At 45.1% G+C, this 25,436-nt stretch overlaps 1 protein-coding gene across 5 annotated transcripts in view; it reads right to left on the bottom strand.

Moving 5' to 3' along the window:
- The window catches only part of LOC138364638 (tripartite motif-containing protein 5-like), a 162,171-nt gene that overhangs the window by 116,940 nt on the left and 19,795 nt on the right, over positions 1–25,436 (bottom strand). For 4 of the 5 annotated variants that reach the window (XM_069324598.1, XM_069324600.1, XM_069324599.1 and 1 more), the window contains one exon: positions 25,226–25,296. The exons of the other annotated variant lie outside the window; for it this stretch is intronic. In XM_069324598.1, coding sequence (XP_069180699.1) covers positions 25,226–25,296 — 71 coding nt within the window. The remainder of the gene's footprint in view (positions 1–25,225; positions 25,297–25,436) is intronic. 5 annotated transcript variants of the gene reach the window in all.

The following is a 25,436-nucleotide window of genomic DNA, read 5'->3' as shown; positions in this document are numbered from 1 at the left end:
CACAGGACTCAGGGTCGAAAGTATCACCGACCCAACAGGCAGCGTGGCAGAGGCAAAAACAATGAGGGTCACCCTCAGACAAGGGGACCGAGCAACCCTCAAACTCGCACACAGCAAGTGGGGACTCCGGGGTCACATCCATCGGACCCACACGCCCCCTAGGGGATTCCCAGGGTCCTGAGCGTTTACTTCAAGAGGACTCGCGCTCAGGTAGTCCCAGGCAGGGTGCCGCAAACCGGCGCCCAAAACTACCAAGCAAACTTCTAAAGCTGAACCCCAGGGACGTGTACACTCACGGGGACCTAGCAGGGGGCGCCACCGAGGAGAACAATGGAAGGGCAAACAAACTGAATAAAATGACAGAACCCCCCACCAGGCAAAAACAAAAAGAAAAACAAAACCCCGCAAGAGGACAGCGAACCCCAAGGAACAGAGCCGGCCGCGATGTCGGGAAATACAAGCTGAGCAGCACCCTGCGCCCCTACCAGTGCAAACTGCCTCTTACCTGCCGGTAACAAGGGAGAACAGAACACCCAAGAGCCCAACAGGCGGCCGAGAAACCGAAAGGTAAAACGGACCAGCAGAGGCAGACCCCGAGGAGCCTGTGGAAGGTGGCCCCAAGCCCCAAGGGCAGTACTTACAGGGCACCTAGGGAAGGCAGCCCTAGGCGCATGCAGCCCGAGTACTGAAGATAACTCCTGGCTCTCGCACCCACAAAACTAACACCACACGCAAAGCACAGTGCAGTAGCGACACCGGAGCCAGAGCACACGACCATCGCCTAGAGCATCAGCCTCAAGAACTGAGGTGTGGGTAGCCGGCGCGGGGGGTCTGGGGCTCCCCCTTCCCCCTCCCGGGGAGGGGGGAGCTGCGCAGACAGCGGCGCGGCAGTGTGTGACGTCACACTAGTTTGCTTGTTTTCGGTTGGGGAGTTCTATCCACTAGTTCGGTTTTAGGTAGCAATTTTAACCAGAATAGGGGTTTGTTTTGGGGCGCTTACCTTTCTGGGTGCCTGTTCCGGTCGATGGCAGACATAGAATGCTTCCAACTACACGGGGGCTTCTATAGGCCATTGCTCCCCTTGCCTCTCTGAGGGGGCCCGGTTCTGGCCGTGGTCCCCGGTAGGCCTAAGAACTCCATACACATGACTGATGCCAAAGTCTGACATTAGCATATCAGCCTGGGATAGCTCCGGGGAGCTGACGGGGCTCCCCCCAGAAAAAAGTATGGTGGGAGGAGGATGTTATAATTGACATAATTGAATCAATAATATGCACACTGTAATTTTCAGTACAGTGATTATTCACACATTTTATTATATAAATATATCACAATACACACTATTGAATAATATTACTGCAAACAAAAATGTAAGAACAAATCAATCAGAGACATTGAAATAATTAGGTAAAAATATCTTTGGGGCAACTCCCGCCTGACAGCTGGGGCGAAGCAGACAGCCTCTGGCGCTTGCTGTCAACGCCTCTTTTTTGACAGACTTTCCCGCCCTATTGCAGCCAAAATGTGCCACTTACCATTTTTTTATTATTTTCTCCCATGATCAGGAAACACAAATGAACACTTTTATAAGACAAAATAATTTTTTATTTTTTATTTTTTTTTTTCCACCTGTGGGTGTTGAAAGCCAAATAACCCAGAGAAGCTTAGGGGCTAAACTGCCCAGCATAAGGGGGCAGGGAAGCAAAAAATATTCAAATTATGTAAAAATTACTTAAAAATGTTAAACAAATCTCCAACTTATTGGCTTCAGCGTTGTGAAACTTTTATAAAAATATTTTCACAAATTGATTTTAGGCGAATATTAAAAAAAAAAGCAACATTGATGTTGATAAGGAGAAGAGGTGGTGTTAACTGGAAGTGATGGATAATACAATAATAAAGAGATGCAAGCACCTGTCCCACACATAAAGAAGAATAATAGTAGTAAGAAGTGTTCACAAAGTGGATATGCAGCTGGTGCCTTTATAGCATTGCTCACTAACACATAATAACATCAATAATAATGAGTAACTATCTTATTATGCTCTATTTTGCTATATATCATATAAATACATTGACCAATCTTATTATCACTTACTGTAAACAATGCCAAAAAAATATTTTTTTTTAAGGGGATTTTTTTTTTTTTTTAGGTTTTTAGTTTTTTCTTCTTTGTTTATTATTTGAATTTGTTGTAACGTTTACATGGTGCAGAGTGCTTACCCGTCCCTAATTATGTGAAGACACAATTATATTGGTCAACAAATAAATCACTCACAACTCTCACAACTTGCAAATTTGAATTTTTGTCGACTGATTTTTTTTCAGAAATTTCAAACTCTATTTTCCTTATTTTTTTAGGTTGTTTTGACGATTAGGGACCAGATTAGGGATTTTTTACTTATATATATTATACCATAAATATATCCCCTAAATCATTACAATTATCCCTATATTTTTTTTTTTTTTTGGGGGGGGGAGGTATTTTTTCTTGACTTCAACACATATTGACCTACAACTTTCACATATTCGAGTACGAATGCCAAACAATGTTTATTAAAACATACAAGCAAATTCAAGAATTAAAACTGCCTTATTCATTGTCGATAACTTCAACTTCAATTATATCTATAACTAGAATTTCAACTTACTTCAGTATCCAAAAATCTAGTTTCTGACCAATTTTCACCATTTTTAAATATAGTGTGCACAGCTGTCTGTTCTACAATCCCTATAGAATTGATTTTTCATAAACTCTAAACGTTTGGAGTTAAAAAAATTTGTTGTCTAAATTTGCGCATATTTCAAATGCCATATTGACAATTTTTTTTACAGTAAACTATACTGAAAACCTATATTCTAAATATATGAAAATGAAGATCATATGTTATTGTGAGAGCATAACAACACCAAATGAACAACTGGTGATATTTTATATTTTGCAGCCGATTTCAAATTTTGAAGTCTTCAATATTCAATTTTATAATTATTTTGTATTTCTCTTGCTTTTCAAGTTACACTTGTATCATTTAGACAGAGTTGGAGCATTTGCCTAGTATATTATGCAAAAAACATTTGAAAGAGTTTCAGCAAATTTTAAAAACCGAGTTCAATGTCTCACTTCATATAAAGTTTTGCGCAGCTTAAGGGTTATGCCCATGCAGCCCCAGTACACTAATTACACCTAGCCACCACACCACAAACAGCAGACCCAAGTACACTAATTACACCTAGCCACCACACCACAAACAGCAGACCCAAGTACACTAATTACACCTAGCCACCACACCACAAACAGCAGACCCAGTACACTAATTACACCTAGCCACCACACCACAAACAGCAGACCCAAGTACACTAATTACACCTAGCCACCACACCACAAACAGCAGACCCTAGTACACTAGTTACACCTAGCCACCACACCACAAACAGCAGACCCTAGTACACTAATTACACCTAGCCACCACACCACAAACAGCAGACCAAGTACACTAATTACACCTAGCCACCACACCACAAACAGCAGACCAAGTACACTAATTACACCTAGCCACCACACCACAAACAGCAGACCCAAGTACACTAATTACACCTAGCCACCACACCACAAACAGCAGACCCAAGTACACTAATTACACCTAGCCACCACACCACAAACAGCAGATACACCACCAAGGTACAAATACTGCCAAAGAATGAGGTCAGAGTCGATGACCAACCAGGAGAGCATCAGCCAACGAACTGGGGTCATGAGCTCCCCCTTCCCACTCCCGAGGAGGCGAGGGCTGCGTGGACAAGTGGCATGGCGGCGGTGTATGACAATTGTTTGTTTGCTTGTTTCTATAGATAGGGGGAGTTCTGCCTCACTGTTTGGGCTTCGGTTGCAATTTTTCTTACCATGTGGGGTTTGTTTTGTTATGTCTACCTTTCTGCGTGCTAACTCCGGTCGATGGCAGACATGGAATGCCCCCAAATACATGGGGGTTTCCATAGGCCATTGCTCCCCTTGCCTCTCTGAGGGGGCCAGGTTCTGGCTCATGGTCCTCGGTAGGATGAACTCCAATTGACTGATGACTCCGGACTAATATGCACATATCAGTCCGATAGCTCCAGGGAGCCGGATGACTCTACACAGAAAAAAATATTACAGTATTTTATTCACCGATACAAATTATATTATATTAACATAATTTCTTTATATTAATTATTCTAGAACAGAGTTAATATTTCTGGCAAACGTATCCCAGAGCAGAGCTAACATTTCTGACAGGGTTAAACATATTCCAAAGCTGGGCTAACATTTCTGACATACAGTGACACCTCGGCTTACAAATGCCCCTATTTACAAACTTTTCAGGTTAAGAGACCAATTTCTTCAGAAAATTGGAATCGGGTTACGAGCTTTGCCTCGGGAAACGAGTTTGTTGATACGTGTATGGCCAATCTAGCGCACAGTGGCACAGCGATTGTGCCTCAGTTTACCAGTGGCTCCCGCCTAGTGACAATCCCGCCCGAATTCATTGTAAAGAATTTCAGTGTTTTTTTTATTTTTGGGTATTTGAACATAAAAGTAAGCATTATATATCTTCCCATGGGTCCCAAGAAAGTCAGTGGTAGGATTCAACCTAAGAAAATAGTTGTGAGTAGAGGATGTCCCTTCCTCATTAAGAAAGTGTGTGAAGTATGGGAAGATCTGCAAAGTTTTGTTACAAAAACTCACCCAGATAAAGCTGCAGCAGGCCGTTGCATTGACCTTTTAACCACTGAACTGCACAACGCACCTGCAGGCGCTCGACGGGGGGGGTCAACGCGTCTCTAGGATCTTAACTCTTGTAACCAGACGCCATTGAAAAAAAAAAATTGTGGACAACATTCCTGGTTGTGAGAGCCTCAGTACTGAGTGAGCAACCAAGGCTGGCACACACAGCATGAGCTCACAGCACTGCTGTTCAGCTTGTGACCACAGCATCGCCTAATAATATCAAAATATATATGTGACTGGTATTATTTAGCCATGATAGTATTACAGAAGAGCCTGAGTGTAATAATTACTGTGTACAATGATCAAATCAGTGAATCAATGCTGTTCACGATGTTCACAGCGCTAACCACAGCACCACAGCATTATTTCGTCCATCTAGGAATCTTCAAACGACTTCTTATGTTCCTTTACAAAATAAACTTGTGGTCAATTATTCATTTACAGGATTTAGTGTCTAGCATTGTGATAATAGCAAGATTGTGGTGATAATTAGCGTTGTGCTTAGTATTGTGGGAGGAGGAATTTTGGTGAGGGAGGAAGGGAATAGAGGTAGCCTCACTGTGTGTGGGGCAGCCACTCTTGTTTTGCTCACCATACTAGCTTAGTGGTGCGCTATGGTGAACACATATGTACATGGGTATATACAATGTGTGCATATAGTGTAATAACAGCAACAGGAGTATGTTGGGAGGAGCCATTTTGGTGAGGGAGTTGGTATTGTACTCATAGCGTCGTCGTCTGCTGTGTGACAATTGTCAATTGTCATGTAGTGTATGGCGGCCACTGTGCTGTTTAGACACAATACCAGCTTAGTTGTATAGTTATGGTGAACAAAACATGTAGATAGGTATACATAACATGTGTAAATAGTGTAATAAAAACAATAACAGTATGGTGGGAGGAGGAATGATGGTGAGTGTGATGTTGGAGGAGTGAGGGAGGACTGGCTGGGTGTGGCAGCTCACACTCTCGGAGTTCTGAGTGTGTTGATGGTGAGTGAATATAGTGTGTGACAGTGTACAGTGTGTAAATATAAATAAATGAACATGAAACATTGGATATATGAGCAATATATGTGAACACATGTGTGATGCATGTAACAGTGTCTTGGGACAGTACGGATGTTCTACCACCATAAAATTGTGTACGTGTTAATTATACATAGGATTGGCAAGAAAAAACAAAACAAATGTATTTGGAACTGTGTGCAAAAAATGAACAAAAATATATTTGTGGCAACTCGCGCATCTTGAACCTGGCGGGTGACCCCCAATTGATGATGTTACAGGCCATTTTGAGGATCCCATTGAGGCCAAAGTAAATACAATTTTGAGTTTATTTTTACATTTCTGTAATCAGGGAAGGGTTTTTAACAGATTAAAAATAAATACAAAATTCACGAGCATTTATTTCCTACGCACGGTGCCATATTTGGAGGCCGAACAGCCCAGTGCTTACATGACAATGTGATGTCTTACTACAGACAAGTGTTAAAATGTAGAGAAAAACAAGTGTATTTAGACAGATTCTTAGTAAGACAAGCAAGCTGTGAGCCAAAAGCAGGTCCTAGTAGAATGCAAGCAAAACGTGCCAGAGAGTGTGTACCCCAGAGAAGTCGACAAGAGTTATCAGTATAGGTAATAACTTGTACATTAGTACTGAAGATTTTGGTGAATTAGGTATAAAATTTACTTTGAAGTAAATTTTTGGGGGAGTCTGGAATGGATTAATTCAATTTCCATTATTTCTTACGGGGAAAATTTGTTTCAGTTTACTAATATTCGGCTCACGAGCCGTCTCTGGGAATGGATTAAATTCGTAAGCTGAGGTACCACTGTACTAACATATCCCAGAGGAGGGCTAATATTTATGACAAGATTAAAATATCCCAGAAGCAGGCTACCATTTCTGATAAATTAACATATCCCAAAGCTGGATTAATATGTTTAACAAACTAACATATACCTGAGTTGGGTTAACATTCAAACAAACATCCCAGAGCTGGGTTAATATTATGACAAACATCCCAGAGCTGGGTTAATATTCTGACAAACATCCCAGAGCTGGGTTAATATTCTGACAAACATCACAGAGTTGGGTTAATATCCTGACAAACATCCCAGAGCTGGGTTAATATTCTGACAAACATCACAGGGCTGGGTTAATATTCTGACAAACATCCCAGAGCTGGGTTAATATTCTGACAAACATCCCACAGCTGGGTTAATATTCTGACAAACATCACAGGGCTGGGTTAATATTCTGACAAACATCCCAGAGCTGGGTTAATATTCTGACAAACATCACAGAGCTGGGTTAATATTCTGACAAACATCCCAGAGCTGGGTTAATATTCTGACAAACATCCCAGAGCTGGGTTAATATTCTGACAAACATCCCAGAGCTGGGTTAATATTCTGACAAACATCCCAGGGCTGGGTTAATATTCTGACAAACATCCCAGAGCTGGGTTAATATTCTGACAAACATCACAGAGCTGGGTTAATATTCTGACAAACATCCCAGAGCTGGGTTAATATTCTGACAAACATCCCAGAGCTGGGTTAATATTCTGACAAACATCCCAGGGCTGGGTTAATATTCTGACAAACATCCCAGAGCTGGGTTAATATTCTGACAAACATCACAGAGCTGGGTTAATATTCTGACAAACATCACAGAGCTGGGTTAATATTCTGACAAACATCACAGAGCTGGGTTAATATCCTGACAAACATCACAGAGCTGGGTTAATATTCTGACAAACATCACAGAGCTGGGTTAATATTCTGACAAACATCACAGAGCTGGGTTAATAACCTGACAAACATCACAGAGCTGGGTTAATAACCTGACAAACATCACAGAGCTGGGTTAATAACCTGACAAACATCACAGAGCTGGGTTAATATTCTGACAAACATCACAGAGCTGGGTTAATAACCTGACAAACATCCCAGAGCACAACAGTTCAGTATTGAACATACAAACTTATGAACAGAGAAGAATGACAAAGACAATCCTGGGAATTAGGAACCTCGCTGATGAAGACATTAAAAACTTTCTTTGAGTTCTTTACAAAGGTTAAGAATAAGAAGAGACAAGACTCAGGTATACAAAGGTTAAGAATAAGAAGAGACAAGACTCGGGTACACAAAGGTTACGAGTAAAGGGAGACAAGACTCAGGTACACAAAGGTTACGAGTAAGGGGAGACAAGACTTAGGTACACAAAGGTTACGAGTAAGGGGAGACAAGACTCAGGTACACAAAGGTTACGAGTAAGGGGAGACAAGACTCAGGTACACAAAGGTTACAAGTAAGGGGAGACAAGACTCAGGTACACAAAGGTTACGAATAAAGGGAGACAAGACTCAGGTACACAAAGGTTACGAATAAAGGGAGACAAGACTCAGGTACACAAAGGTTACGAATAAAGGGAGACAAGACTCAGGTACACAAAGGTTACGAATAAAGGGAGACAAGACTCAGGTACACAAAGGTTACGAGTAAGGGGAGACAAGACTCAGGTACACAAAGGTTACGAGTAAGGGGAGACAAGACTCAGGTACACAAAGGTTACGAGTAAGGGGAGACAAGACTCAGGTACACAAAGGTTACGAGTAAGGGGAGACAAGACTCAGGTACACAAAGGTTACGAATAAAGGGAGACAAGACTCAGGTATATTAATACACTCACCAACACAGGTTTTGGTTTTTCTCTCCATTTTCCTCCATTTCTCATTTACAAACGTACATGATAACTGACGGGTCTCGTCCTCAAGGGGTTCGGAAACCAAGTGGTGCGCTATATAAGTATCTACAGGTTTTATTCACCATAACTGTACAACTAAGCTGGTATGGTGCCCAAAGAGCATAGTGTCCACCCTACATAGCATGACAAGTCATGCAGATGATGCCTCTCCCTCACCAAAATGACTCCTCCCAACATACAACTTTAGTTGTTATTACAGTAATACACACATTATATATAAGTATGTACATTTGTCTTCACCACAGAGAACCACTGAGCTGGTATGGTGAGTGCAGACAATAACAGGTGACCACACAGTTAGCAAACAACGTTATCTCCCTCCCTCAGCATTACTCCTCCCACAATACTACGCACAGAGCTAATTATCACAACAATCCTGCTATTATCAGAATCCTGGTCATTTTTATCAGTCAGGGGTCTTCTGTAATACTATCATTGCTAAATAATACCAGTTACATGTATATTTTTACATTTTTAGGCAATGCTGTAGTTACAAGCTGAACAGCAATGGTGTTAGCTCATGCTGCATGCGCCAGCCTTGGTTGCTCAGTCAGTACTGAGGCTCTCACACCTTGCAATGTTGCACACAATTTTTCTTTTATATGGAGTCTGTTTACAAGAGCCCCGAGGAAGCAGATATAAACCCCGTGTAGCCGCGGGACTTTTAAATCTTGTGCGCGGTAATCCAACACATCAATAGCTGTGGTGCACAATTCTGCGATAGTTACTCACCACAGCTATTGTTGTGTTGCGCAGTTTAAGAGTTAATATGCAATACAGCATGTGAAGTTAGGTAGGTAGTAATGAATTCATAAGTGTTTCATGTTCTCAAGACAACAGGAATCAACAAAAACTCCATGATTTGCTCATCATCAGTTCTGCTGATCTGCCTGAAGAACAAGAAGGTGAGAACTGCTCCAGTGTAGTGCATGAACTGATTACAACAGAAACAAACTTTAATGATAATATTAAATCTATCAGAATAGCCAAAGAACAATCACCATATCATCAGACAGATGCTCACTAAGCTAGCTTATCCCAATGATAAGTAAGACCTTATTCAATTAACTGCAAATATAAAACCAGCCCTTATATTAACCCTTAAATGGGGCAATACATACATATACGATGGGAGTAACTGTCGCAGAATGGCGCACATCGTACATTTACGATTGAGGGTCTAGCACATGATTTTAAATGCCCCGCGAGGGATAGGGGCAATTATAGTCCAGCCAGAATCGATAGTAAACAGACTCCATCTTGGAAAAAAATTGTGGATAACATTCCTGTGAGAGCCTCAGTAATGAGTGAGCAACCAAGGCTGGTGCATGCAGCATAAGCTAACAGCACTGCTGTTTGGCTTGTGAACACAGCATCACTTAAATATGTAACAATATCAGGCAATGCAATGGTATATAGCAATGGTTCACACATTTTATTATATAAATATATCACACTACACACTATTGAATAATTTTACTGCAAAAAATAAACCAAAAACATTGAATTATATAGGTAATAATATATTTGTGGCAACTCCCGCCTGACAGCTCAGGCAGAGCAGACCTCCTCCAATGCTTGCTCTGTCAACGCCTCTTTTTTGCCAGACTTCCTTGCCCTATTGCGGCCAAAATATGCCATCTACAATTTTTTTTTTATGTGTCTTGTGCTCAGGGAACAAAAGTTAAAACTTTTATCAGACAAAAATATTTTGGATTTTTTTTCTTGCACCTGGCGGTGTTGAAGGCATTAACCACTGTGATGCGCCGAGTTTATTGTGAAATTCTCCCTGTGCACATAAAATCAAGTGTTCCCCCAAAATCCTTTTTTCTTCGTAAAATGATAAATTCCCTTCCCTGAACATGTCTATGTAAAAATAAATACCAAATTCCATTCACTTTGGCTGTAGGGACGTGGACAAGGTGTGCTGTGACGTCATCAGGGCCTGGTCGCCCGTGCGTGACACGCCCAGACACGGTCGCACAGGCCACTTAAGTACAGGGTGTTGCCACAAATATATTTTCAATTATTTGTTCTATGTTTTTCCAATGCTGTTTTATTTTTTTTAATGTATATGATGCATATTTGTGTCCTTTACAATATGTATACAGTAGAACGTTCATAATGTTCCATAGAACTGTGATACACGAGTCAGTAATGTGTCCACAATAAAAGTTTATTGTCGCAATATTACTTGTTAAAAATTCACTAAAATTACAATATGTACAGTTTCACACACTATTTACACAGTAACAAACTGTATTACACACTCAGTACTTCGGAAGTGAGTCAGATAATCAACGAAGTGGTCCATGATACACAGCGAGACTTCGTTCTCGTTGCACCAGGTACAGATAGATTTTCGCTTCATGTTTCTTCATTCTGTGTGCTTGCAAATAATACACTCATGTACACTCTTAGCTTTAGTACCTGTAGGTGGTATGTAGTCAAGCTTGTAAAGCGTAAGGTAGTCCTGAAAAGATTATAGGAAAAAATCAATTTGTAAGATGGTCTTGAAAAGATCGCTTTGTAAGTTCCCACATAGAAAGAGATTCAGCCAGCCTCGAAGAGTGTCCGTCAGTCTGGAAGAGATTCAGCCAGCCTCAAAGAGTGTCCATCAGTCAGGAAGAGATTCAGCTATTCTTGAAAATATCTATGGAAAACACCACCATGGAAACTGCTATCACTGTTCATCTATGCTACTTGTATCAGATGCATCATCACTGAACGCAGAAAACGATTCATCTATATAAATTGAAGATAGCACAGGTGAGCAAGGATGGCGCTCTGAGCTACAACAGGATACGCTCGCTGTATCGTCCTCATAGGTGCTGTATCACTTGCATTCGACCTTTGTGTTAGGTCCTTATTGCGCCTAGCTTCACCAATATTATGGCCCTTATGTTCTTCAAATAAGGTTTGAATTTCACCAACAGAGCGCGATCTTTCAACACCGAGTCAGACAGGTGTTTGGGAGCCAGAGGTGCGTGCGCCACCCATGGTTGCACACTCAGTACTAACCCAGCCAGCAGCTCTAGGGCATTCTGGGAATTTGTTCTAAGATGACTGCCTCTCACTGGAGGAACTAAGAGTACATTTCGTACACAACCAACCGTGCACACATTTAGAACAGGTAAGAAAAAATAAAAAAAAGTTTTCTCGTTTGGCGAAGTTTCCCACTGACCGAGAATACTCAGTTGGCGCAGTTCAGTGGTTAAGGCCCAGAGCAGCACAAGTGTTAATGAGTGCCTAACCAAGCAGCGTTGATCCTCTACAGACTGCATCATAATCACAAACAAAACCCAAATCTTATCAAGCAGTGATACACCAGGAATGGAACGATCATTGCTAAGAAAGAACAGGCAAAAATATGATATAAAAAATGGCCAACAATTATTGGCTTTCTTTGTTGATTGTGGCATAGCTGAAAGCCAGCAAACTTACAATGTCATTGCTGCAAGTAATACATGAGTGACAAAGTCTACCCAGCTTAACCATATTTAACACTACACTGCGCAACGCGCCTTGAGATCTCATAGGTATAGCGCATCATTCATAACTCTCACGGCTACATGGGGTTCACAACAGCTTCCTCAGGGCTCTCCTAAACAAACGCCATTAAAAAAAAAAAGAAACGTGGGCAATATTCCCGGGTGTGAAGGCCTCAGTACTGAATGAGTAACCAAGGCTATCGCACACAGCATGAGCTAACAGCATTGCTGTTCAGATTGTGACCACAGCATTGCCTAAAAATGTCCAAATATATATATATCTAGTATTATTTAGCCGCTGTAGACCGTGGGAACAGTCAATCGAAGGAGTTCTAGGCCTACCAGGGACCAGAGCCAGAACCTGGCCCCCCTCAAGAGAGGCACGAGGAGTAATGGCCTTAAGACACCCCTGCATAATTGGAAGCAGTCTTTGTCTGCCATCTACCAGGTCAGGCACCCAGAAAGGTAGGAATTCCAAAACAAATTACTGCTGATCAAATAAATTGCAAACCAAAAGCCTAACTGGCAACAGAACTTCCCCAGTCAAAACCAAGGACAACAGTATGACGTCACCACAAACACCGAGCATCCGTCTGCGCAACCCCCCCCCCCCCCTCCCTGAGAGAGGGATGGAGGGGTCCCAGACTTCCGCACCGGCAACTCTCCCCAGTTCAGAGGCTGAGTATCAAAAACGCTAAAAAAACGCCAACCGGAGGGAGGGATGCCGGGGAGCCTCCGGGTCTCACCCAAAAAATGGCTTTTCATTACATTCAACGGTGGTTTTCTGTGGAAAGCCCCTTCAGCTCCCCAGAGCTACCTAACCAAAGAAAAAGAAAAGAGGGACTTACCCGGGAGGCAGTCGTCACTCGCTCATCAACTCAAAGTCGAGACAACTGGCTGCAACCTGCGACCCAAGGATACACACGCCCGAGAAGGGCCAGGAACATTAACAAGATACCGTGCGGCCAGGACCCTGTTCGACCTCCAAAAGCCCTATGCCCGAATGTCAGCCCAGGACATATTCCCAAAACAGCAGCCAAAGTCGTGAACTTACGAACGTCGTGGGCACAGGGAGAGACTGCAGGCTGACTGGACCAAATAATCCTGCGGACGACTTGGGAGACCCGCGCCCTGGAACAGGAAAGAAGGGAAACCCGGATCCACCCAAAGAGCGTCCCTTACCACAGAGGCTGTGGCACGCAGGTAACGACGAAGAACTGCAACCAGACACAAAACATTATGCACCCCCGGCCGAACCAACCAAGCATCAACAACCCAAGGACCCCTTCGGAAAGCAGCAGACTCATTCTTCGCCAGAAAAGAGGGAGAAGACTGCAAACGACCGAAACAACCACCAGGACCGAAAGAGCAGAAACCCCTTCTCCGGAGGAGAGCATGAAGCTCCCCGATCTGAACCCCAGAGGCCAATGCCAACAAGAAAAGAGCCTTAGAAAAACAGTCCTGAACCGAGGGGGCCACCACAAGTCGAGGAGAAGAGAGAAAAGAGAGCACCCGGTCTAATGACCAGGACGGCTCAGGCGGCGCATGAGCAGGCCGGAGGTGAAAGAACGCCCGAGAAAGCTTGCGGAACGGAGCAGAAGTGACATCCACCCTAGGAGCTGTGTTGTTGGTGTAAGGTCCCTTTGATTATTCAGGTAAATTCACGGTACTTAATGCGAGCAAGCAATTAATTAGTTATAGCCTAATTATAAGAATTAGTGCCAGCTGTCCGCGTAGTGACGGTGTTTTATATTAACGTAAATTGTTTTGCTGAAGTAGTTGTGATTGCACACAGTAGTTCCTTGCAACTGTTGCAAGATTAGAGGGGGCAGTAATGTAGGTATACTTTTGTTGTTGCCAAACCGTGTGTCATTACTGTGTGGGTGCAGTAATTAACGTGTTGCAGAAGCTGCAACCGTATGTGGGCTGTGCATTTATGTTGTTATGCATGCCACTCTAAGTGTGACCTATGTAACCTGGGGTTACTTTGTATTCTTTAAGTTGTGTTGAGGACTTAAGGATTCAGTGAGTTAATTAATGGGAACTAACTTTATAAGAGGTTGCACATTACTTGATGAGTGTGAGAGCTGTTAAGGGAAACAGTGCTGAGCTTGTTGAAATACGTTTCTGGTGCAATTAATTGTCTGTGTGACAACTAATTGACCACTCTAGCTAAATATGTAATTAGCATTCTCATCATGAATTCGCGTAGTGGTGAGGAACTGTCAGAGTCTGTCAGTATTTGTGTTAACGTAATTTGCTCGAGACTAATTACCTTTCTGGGGTATAGCAATTAGTGGCTTTTGTTAATTAGTGGAGTAATTAACATCAGGGGTTTTGATGACTTGGTAAAGCGAAGCCATGGAGCTAGCATAACTCATTATATTAATCATATCCTGTCTGATGACAGTGGATTAAGATGCACTCTTGTTAATTAGTGGAGTAATTAACTCCTCGTCCGTGAATTCACAGTGTTTGATGAGACTTGCTTACGCAGTGCGGAGTGAGACGTATTTATGTATGATTATCAGTCCTGGTGACAGATAATTAATTGCTCGGGGTTAATTAGGGTAATTAACACTCATTAAAGTAATTTTGACATAGACTGTTGAGAAGCTACCAAGCTAGTGGTAGGCTTAGTTAACATAACTCGATGGGGATTTAATTAGTTGTCCGTTTGACATTAATTAGGAATTACTCACTAAATACTTGCAAGGAGTCAAGTGTGATGTAATGTAAGAGACTTTGAGTTATTGTTAACAAGATGACTTGTGTTAAGTGAGACACGTGTTTGTGATTAACGTAGAAGTACCGTGTTGCTGACTGCTGTGATCAGTCAATTAATGTAATTAATCACATAATCAATTTTGTAATCGATTAAGGCAATTTCTTTTGTTTATCATCTGGTGACAAGAGTAAAGTAACTTTGGGATTACTGAAGTAGTGTCTCAGAATCCCACCTTGCCTGGCTTTGTTTACAGTTTACAGTGCAACTTCTTGCAGGGAGTTGCAAAGAGTGTTCACATTAGGTTGTGATAGGGGGAGTCACTGTTGGACTACCAGCCTAGTTACGTGGGTATCTCGCCTGTAGGGGTTGGAGGACCCGTAAGATTGTGATTATAGTATCTGTTCACCATGAAGCCATGACTATATTGATTGCAAGCTTGTGTCATCAGTGGGCATCATTGTTCAGTTAGTTCATGTATCAGCCCGCAGTGCGAAGGGCTGTTGAATAGCTGTGTTGCAAGTGCCACTGGATAGACAATAACGTAACGAATCACTCACTGTGGTGTAAACTAGGCTTGTGAATTATTTTTCTATTTTTTGCTTTGCAATATTGCGTCGTCAGTGGGCACACCTGTGTTCAGGTTAGTTCAGTATGCAGCCGCACAGCAATGGACCGGAGTCATTGCTATTTTAGCTGTTTGCTTTAGTGCCACGGGATGGACATTAACGTAACGTAAACTTGATGTTGTATTAGTTTAGTCTCTTGTTATTAATAAATTATTTGTTGTTATAGAAACGGTCTTTGATGTCAACCCTTCAACCATTCTTTTCCACCCATGTTCCGCTTTATTACGATTGTTGCAATGTTTTAAATGACGGTTGTTCTTGGGAATTTGAATTCCAATTCATAGCACCACATCAAATACAAATATTTGATTGTGAGAACCCGTCGGTTACCCTTTATTGGTTTTAACGTCCTGTTTAACTAGGAGGAGCCAGCAGCCTATATGGACAGGTTTTCACCCTAGTGGTGGAAGCCTGGCGGTTTGCTCCCACTTTTCCTTTTTCTATTGGACTCATGCTTATCTGCCGTGTGCAGTTCTTTAAACTTGAGGTCCACCTCCTAAGGGAGGTAGGCGTAGAAAAAAATCTCACAGCCCTCTCATAAAGTTTCTTAAAATTGGCAATGATTTTCTGGTCCATAGGCTAAAGTAGAGGAGTGGTGTTGGGAGGAAGGAACTTTATTGTAACAAAACTAAATTCCTCCATCAATGAATCCTCCAAGCCTGGAGGATGGGCAGGAGCATTATTGGGGAGAAGCAGGGCCTTGAGTGGCAAACTGTTCTCCTGCAAATATTTTTTGATGGCAGGGCACACCACTTCATTCACCCACTCCGTAAAAAATTGCCTAGTCACCCATGCCTTAGCATTAGCCTTCCACATCACACACATTTTGTGTTTCTGCACATTATATTTTTTGAAAACCCTTGGATTTTCGGAATGATACACAAGCAATGGTTTAATTTTCAAATCGCCACTCACATTACCACACAACACTAGAGTAAACCAATCTTTCATAGGCTTGTGTCCAGGCAATGACTTCTCTTCCTTGGTAATGTATGTTTTGTTTGGCAATCTTTTCCAAAATAGCCCTGTCTCGTCACAATTAAACACTTGTTGTGGTAGGTATGCCTCACTGTGCGCAAAATCTTTAAAAAAAATTCGCCAATGAATCTTTCAGCCGCTGGTTTGTCTGAGCTGGCAGCCTCCCCATGCCTAACAACACTATGAATTCCACTTCTTTTTCTAAATTTCTCAAACCATCCCCTGCTCGCATTAAACTCTTTCACTTCTGCATCACTCGTTCCAGGGGTTTTCTTCAAAAAGTCTTCATGCAATTTTCTTGCCTTTTCACAAATGATGGCCTCCTAAACGCTATCACCCGCTAACTCCTTGTTGTGTATCCAAATTAATAATAACTGTTCAACATCTTCAAGTGTTTGTGTTCTATGTTTTGTGATTATTGATACGCCTTTTGCCACTTTAGCACCCATAATGTCCTTTTTCTTAGGCAGTATGGTGGATATCGTTGATTGGGATTTGTTGTATTGCCTAGCCAATTCAACAACCCGCACATCATCTTCATATTTACGAATGATCTCTTGTTTCTGATCTATGGTCATCCTTACATGTGATCTCATATGTTGAGCCTTACCACTGACTTTCCTGGGACTCATGCCATGATATATAATAATTACTTTAATTAATTTAATGTTCAAAATGCAAAAAATCACCACAAACGCGGAATTTCTTATAGGCGCGATCGTCACTAAGTGGGCAGCTGTAGTAAACTGAGGCAGGTCGGAACGCGTGACCGGGAACCACACGCTCGGTCGACCCGAACGTGTACCAACAAATATCGTTAGTCAACAACACCATCGTATGTCGAGTCGCATTTTTCGATGAAATTTACATCGTAACTCGAAATTATCGTAAGTCGGGGCAATCGTAAGTCGAGGTGCCACTGTATATCCATATCAGCCATAATAGCTCCGGGAAGCCGACAAGGGCTCCCCCAAGAGAAGCACAAAAACAATTAAATTCTTCACAAAGAATTCAGACATGATCATCACTAAGCAGGAGACACTGGTAAACCAGGAACCACGCGCTCGGTCGACCTATACGTGTATCAACAAACTTGCCAAGCGAGGCAGAGCTTGTATACTCAGTTAAATTTTTATGAAGAAACTGAGCTCGTAAGCCGAAATATTAGTAAAGAGGGGCATTCGTCAACCGAGGTTCCACTGTACTGTACAGTGCATCCTCACTTTTAACGAACCTCGCTCTAACAAATTCCCAGCTGGTTTGAATAAATTGCATTCGGTACTAAATGTTCAGTGGAATATACAAATATTCATCTGTATTGTTTTACTGATGGTGTTGACCTAGACTGGCACGGCAAGGCTGGTGAGAGAATTGTGTACTGTACACACTCTTCACATCGACCACTTCAATATCCGTATCACTAGTATCAGACACCTGTACAGTATTAGATCTTTTCCCAGATTCAAGTTATCAATATCAGTGGCATGGTCATCTCCAAGCAATATGCCCTGCATTTGAACATCGGAGTGTTTTCTCAACATGGCCGAATGGGGACTGGGAGCTCAATGTGGATGTGTCCAACATGGTTGCTACAGTAAAAAACCAGCGTTGAATGTAATGAAACGTCATTTTCTAGGTGAGTCCCGGAGGCTCCCCGGAGCTATCCATGGCTGATATGGATACCCTAACTATTTTGCATCAGTCGATGTGGGTGGAGTTCTGGCCTACCAGGGACCACGAGCCAGAACCTGGCTCCCTCAGAGAGGCACGAGGAGCAATGGCCCATAGAAATGCATATGTGATTTGGAGCATTCTATATCTGCCATTGACCGGGACAGGCACCCAGAAAGGTGAGCGCCACAAAACAAACCCCTATTCTGGTTAACAACAAAAATCGACAGACGAGTGGACAGAACTCCCCCAGGAAAACGAACTAACAAGCATGACGTCACACGAGCCGCGCCGCATGTCTGTGCAGCTCCCCCCTCCCCGGGAGGGGGAAGGGGGAGCCCCAGACCCCCGCACCGGCGATCCCCGCCCCATTTCTGAGGCTGGATATCAAAACCGCGAAAAAAACGCCGACCGGAGGGCGGGAGGGTGCCGGGGAGCCTCCGGGACTCACCCAGAAAATGGCGTTTCATTAGATTCAACGCTGGTTTTCTGGGGGGAGCCCCTACGGCTCCCCAGAGCTACTTCACCAAAGACTACCTAAGAAAACAAGGGGACATACCCGGGAGGCGGTCGGTGAACCACTCCTCAACACGAAGTCAAGACGACAACTCAAGGACCCCTCCGGAAAGCAGCAGGCACATCATTCACCAGAAAAAGGGAGAACGGCCGCAGACAAAGAAACCTATGACCACGACCATAGGAGCCAAAAACCACTGCGCCTGAGAAGAGCATGAAGCTCTGCCACACGACCCCCAGAGGCCAATGCCAACATAAAAAGAGAGCCGAGGCAAAGCAAACCAGACCCCAAGGAGCCACAACCACCATGGAGAAGAAAAACAGGAGAGCACCCTGTCCAAAGACAGGACGGCACAGGCAGTACATAAGCAGGCCAGAGGTGAAACAACGCACGAGACAGCCTGCAAAACGACGCAGAAGGAACATCGATACCGAAAGCTAGCAGCAGAAACCAAGGTGCCAGTCCCAGGAACGGCCCCAAGCTCTTCTACATCCTCCGCAAGCCAATCCTATGACAGCCCCAGGAGGGAAAAGAAAACGCAGGACCAAAACCAAAATGCCACAAGCGTGCAAGTCCACCGCCACAAGAGCAGCCGACAGGGAAGGAACCCGCATAAGGAGCCGCCCCGCACCAACATCCCGCAGAAGGGCAGGAGCGAAAAGACTCATTAAGAGGAGCAAAATCGCCCCCAGGAAAACAAGTAGCACCGAGATAGCGCGAAGAGAAGAGATATGCACAAAAGAACAAGAAGGCCAAACACCCAGAAGCTGCCAGGAATAGGACCCACAAGCTCTAGAAAGGACCGGAGCGAAGTAGCAAAACCGTCCCGAACCTTCGAGAACAAAAAGAAGCAAACACAAAGGACGAAGGCACAAAAACCCCGTCGCACCCGAGACCAAAAGTCATGCAGAAACCCCAAGAAGAGGGGGACATGACGGAGAAGGCCCGTCCCGGAAAAAAGGGGCGAAGACCGTAGAAAAGCACCCACCGACAGGACGGAAACAACGGGCATAATGGACAAGGAAACCGAGCCCAGGGAGGGGCCGATGCCCACAAAGCACGTGCGAAGAGGGGGAACGGAAAAACCCCACACCACAAAACCGCAAGCCCCGCCCAGAGGGGTAGAAATACCCCGGCGGGGAATAACGGGGCCTGAGGCCCCTCACGTGAGCCCCACCCCAGCCCCGGGAACCCCCCCTGCAGGCCCCGGGGCCGAGCTGTCCCCTCAAAGCCCCAGCGTCAAGAAAAACCCCGGGGCAGCCGGGAAAAACACTAAGGAAGGGAGTCCACTAGGCTCTGGAACTTGAACCGAAACCGGAGGATAGGCGAGGGGCGAGATGAAGACCCCAAGCTCATCCCCAGCCAGCACAACGAGGCGAGGACAAACCAGAGAATCCAAGGAACATGGAAAAAACAGGCCCGGCACAGCATGACCAGCAAGGAAGGAGGGCCCCAGAGGGAGCACGGAAGAGCCGAACATAATGCCACAACCAACCCTGACACGCAGCTGCAGTACCAAAACCGCAGCAAAACGTCACCACACTCCCCGAGGAAGCAACAGAAGATAGATAAATCGTACATGAGTGGCACACAAGGGGACACAGGCGGAAACCGAGCACCCAACTGAGCCACAGGGACGGTAGAAGAAATGTGTGCAGTGTAACAGGCAATCGAAGGAACACATTAGACAGCCCAACTTGGCCTGACCCCATACACAGCCCCAAGAGCAGAGACGAGAGCACCCATGAAGCACAGAATCCACTCAATAGGCAAACGACAGGGGAGAGGCGGAACCAAAGAGCCAGAACCCAATCCTGCAAGCACAAGGAGGCGAGCACAAAACACCCTCGACACAGGAAAACGTACCACCGAACAGGCACCCTCACCGTTGCACTGCGGAACAAGGTGGAGGCGGGGCCCCGAACTCCAGCAAGGTTAGACAAGCATAGGAGAGGGGGCAGGAGTACAGGCAGGAGCCGCCTCGGAAGGGACAAGAGGCTACCCGCAGACACCCGTGAACCGAGGAAGGAATCAGGTGGAGAACAAGAGCTGCCCAGTATGGGCTAATAGCCCTGCAGTAGGCACCTCGGGTGGTACGGTCCACGTTCTCAAAGACGTATGTACACCCATTCCTACTTCCAAAAACAAAAACAGTGTCAGGACGAAGGAGATGCCAAACCGCACCAACTCACCTGCAGAACATGGGCACTGAAGGGCCATGACTCAAGCTTTCGAGTCCGTAGCCGCCAGAGGCGGCCAGGGCGCCAATGCTGGAGAGGAGGGGAGCGGCGAAGGAGGCTCCCCAGCCTAGAACGCAGGGAAAAACCACGTGATTTCCCCACAGCGGCACCCCAGAACACCCCCAAAGCAACGGGGCACGGATTAGATTATGAAAAGAGCGAGAGGTGAAGCCCCCCCGAGAGAAAATGGATGCAGAACACGTGTGCACACCGCCCGGAACCAAAACTAACTCCCACGCCGCATGCGCAGGACGCGAAAAACAAAAAGTAGCCCAACAAGGCGAGAAGTAGCCCAACCAGTCGAGAAGTAGCCCAACAAGGCGAGAAGTAGCCCAACTGGCGACAGTAGCCCAACCGGCTACAAGGAGCCCAACAAGGCGAGAAGTAGCCCAACTAGCGACAAGCAGCCCAACTGGCGACAAGCAGCCCAAACTGCAACAAGGAGCCCAAATGGCTACAAGGAGCCCAAAACGGCTACAAGGAGCCCAAAACGGCTACGAGGAGCCCAAAACGGCTACGAGGAGCCCAAAACGGCTACGAGGAGCCCAAAACGGCTACGAGGAGCCCAAAACGGCTACGAGGAGCCCAAAACGGCTACGAGGAGCCCAAAACGGCTACAAGGAGCCCAAAACAGCTACAAGGAGCCCAAAACGGCTACAAGGAGCCCAAACGGCTACAAGGAGCCCAAAACGGCTACAAGGAGCTCAAAATGGCTACAAGGAGCCCAAAACGGCTACAAGGAGCCCAAAATGGCTACGAGGAGCCCAAAACGGCTACGAGGAGCCCAAAACGGCTACAAGGAGCCCAAAACGGCTACAAGGAGCCCAAAACGGCTACAAGGAGCCCAAACGGCTGCAAGGAGCCCAAACAGCTACAAGGAGCCCAACCTGTCCAGAACAGAAGGAACCAGAATGGAGGCAAACTCCGGGACACACAGGAGGCAAGCCGCAAAGGCCAACTGCACCACAGGCGAAGAGATGCAGTTAGCCGAAAACCTCCGGAAGACGTAACCGAAGAAACCACAGGGACACGGAACCGAACCCGGGGAGGAGCAGAACCGAAGCCCAAATCGTACGCAGAGGGGGGAAAGAAAACCCCACTCCTCGCTACAGTAAGCCCCACTCAGAAGGACGGAAATCCAGGCGGGGCGCAATGGAGCCCAAGGCCCCCAAAGCCGCTCCTCCCCAACCCCAGGAGCCTCTACACCAGGCCCCGGGGCCGAGTCGACCTCCAAAGCCCCGGCCCCACAAGAAAAAGCCGGGGCAGCTGAGAGAGCTGGAAGAGAAGGGGCTCACTGGTCAGAGCCCATAGCATCGGCCGGAGGAACAGACTCGAATGCCTCCGCAGCTACCCCGGACGGGGCAACCCCCGAAACTGCCCAAGTCTCAGAACCTCTAACCCCGCCCCGACCCCGAAGCCTGCAGATGCATAGGGGCCGGAAGCAGGAGGGGGAAAAACAAGGGGGGCATGGAAGAACCAAGGCTGAAGTGACCAAAACCCCCAAGTCTGGGTCCCTACACAAGCGGGGCAGCATCGGGGCGTCCGGGGAAGCGACAAACGTGAGCGCGTTGCAACATCCTACCCAGCAACGAGCGAGCTGCCTGCACCCATGGGAATTCATCAGCAGACTGGGTGAATGGAGTCACGAACAAGCAACAAAGCTCACAGGACTCAGGGTCGAATGTGTCACCGACCCAACAGGCAGCATGATGGAGGCAAAAACAAGGAGAGTCACCCTGAGACAAAGGGACAGAGCAACCCTCAACTCGCACAAAGCGAGAGGGGACCCAAGGGTCTCCACTATCGGACCCGAGAGCCCCCGCGGGGTGTCTCAGGGCCCCTAGACTGGGTCTGCTAAGGATTATCCCAGGCAGGGCACTGCTAACCGGCACCCCAAACTACCAAGCAAACTGCTAAAGCTGAACCCACGGGACGTGTCCACCCGTGAGGGCGTAGCAGGGGGTGCCACCACACAAACGAACCTAATATAAGGGGGGGGGGAAACACAAGGCAGACCCCCATACCAGGCAAAAACAAATATAAAAGAAAAACCACACAAGCGGACAACGTACCCAGAGGGAACAGAGCCGGCCGCTGTCATAGGTGAAAACTAGCTACGCAGTACCCTGCGCCCCACCAGTGCTATAACTACCACCTACCCCAAGGTAAACAAGGGAGTAAAACCCCCAAACACTCGGGGCGGCCAAACGCCAAGCAGCGAAAAGCCAACAGAGGTAGACCCAAGGTGACTTGTGGAAGGCAACCCCAAGCCCCAAGGGTGGTACTTACAGGGCACTCAGGGAAGGTGACCCTAAGCACATGCAGCCCGAGTACCTGAGAATACTACTCCCAGCTCACACGACCACCGTAAGAGCATCACTGAAAACAAGTCACAGCACTGAGACAAGACCGGAGCTGGAGCCACACAACCGTGCATTATCCCATCAGCCGAGGAACTGGGGCAGGGATCGCCGGCGTGGGGGTCTGGGGCTCCCCCTTCCCCCTCCCGGGAAGGGGGGAAGCTGCGCAGACATGCGGCGCAGCTCATGTGACGTCATGCTTGTTAGTTCGTTTTCCTGGGGGAGTTCTGTCCACTCGTTTGTCGATTTTTGTTGTTAACCAGAATAGGGGTTTGTTTTGTGGCGCTTACCTTTCTGGGTGCCTGTCCCAGTCAATGGCAGATATAGAATGCTCCAAATCACATGTGCATTTCTATGGGCCATTGCTCCCCGTGCCTCTCTGAGGGGGCCAGGTTCTGGCTCGTGGTCCCCGGTAGGCCTAGAACTCCACCCACATCGACTGATGCAAAATAGTTAGGGTATCCATATCAGCCATGGATAGCTCCGGGGAGCCGTAGGGGCTCCCGCCAGAAAATGAGTCTGCCCACAGCTGTGGGGCATGCTGGGAATATTTTTCAAACTGGTGGATGCTCATTGGAAGCCTCAGGCCTCCATCTTGTACCCAAGTTTTGAATCCTACAATATATCTACGAGTGCATTAAGGGGTTATGCGCACCCCCGATTGAGTGCATTAAGGCACTATGTGCAGTTCAGAGGGTTAATACACTCAACATAACTAGTTAATATCACCATGATTAATACACTCACCATCACTGGGTGATAACAATAATACACTCACCATCACTGGGTGATAACAATAATACACTCACCATCACTGGGTGATAACAATAATACACTCACCATCACTGGGTGATAACAATAATACACTCACCATCACTGGGTGATAACAATAATACACTCACCATCACTGGGTGATAACAATAATACACTCACCATCACTGGGTGATAACAATAATACACTCACCATCACTGGGTGATAACAATAATACACTCACCATCACTGGGTGATAACAATAATACACTCACCATCACTGGGTGATAACAATAATACGCTCACCATCACTGGGTGATAACAATAATACACTCACCATCACTGGGTGATAACAATAATACACTCACCATCACTGGGTGATAACAATAATACACTCACCATCACTGGGTGATAACAATAATACACTCACCATCACTGGGTGATAACAATAATACACTCACCATCACTGGGTGATAACAATAATACACTCACCATCACTGGGTGATAACAATAATACACTCACCATCACAGGGTAATGACACCATGATTAATACACTCACCATCACTGGGTGATAACAATAATACACTCACCATCACAGGGTAATGACACCATGATTAATACACTTGCTAGCACTGGTTAATAACACCATGATTAATACACTCACCATCATTGGGTGATGACAATATGATTACCCAGTGATGGTGAGTGTATTAATCATGGTGTTGTCATTAACCAGTGATGGTGAGTGTATTAATCATATTGTCATCACCCAGTGATGGTGAGTGTATTATTGTCATCACCCAGTGATGGTGAGTGTATTAATTATGGTGATATTAACCAATTATATTGAGTGTATCATTACCCAGTGATGGTGAGAGTATTAATGATATTATGATTAATACATTCACCATCACTGGTTAATGACAATATGATTAATACACTCACCATCACTGGTTAATGACAACACCATGATTAATACATTCACCATCACTGGTTAATGACAACACCATGATTAATACACTCACCATCACTGGGTAATGACAATATGATTAATACACTCACCATCACTGGTTAATGACAACACCATGATTAATACATTCACCATTACTGGTTAATGACATCAAGATTAATACTCACCATCATTAGTTAATAACATTATAATAAATACACTCACCGTCACTAGTTATTGAAAACATAATAAATACAGTCATTATCACTAGTTACTGTAAACATCATGATTAATATGCTCACCATAACTGGTTAATGACATCAACATGACACACACACTCACCTCTTGTACAGTAAGAATAAAAGTGTTCTTACCATCATTAATGGGCAGAAGTTGTGTTTGCTATCGTCCTTGGTAGCCGAGCAGAGACTGGAAGCCGTATTACCTATTAGGGGAAATAAAACATTTAAGGTTTCTATAACTAAATTTTCCCATCAAAACATAATAAATGTTTAGAAAAATGTAATAATTTTGTTTATGTATTATGCTAAGAGCAGGTTCTATATTGGTACGGAGTACCAGAAG

The sequence above is a fragment of the Procambarus clarkii genome, chromosome 14, assembly GCF_040958095.1.
Source record: "Procambarus clarkii isolate CNS0578487 chromosome 14, FALCON_Pclarkii_2.0, whole genome shotgun sequence".
NCBI classification, from domain to species: domain Eukaryota; kingdom Metazoa; phylum Arthropoda; class Malacostraca; order Decapoda; family Cambaridae; genus Procambarus; species Procambarus clarkii.
This window is presented reverse-complemented; position numbering and strand designations above follow the sequence as displayed.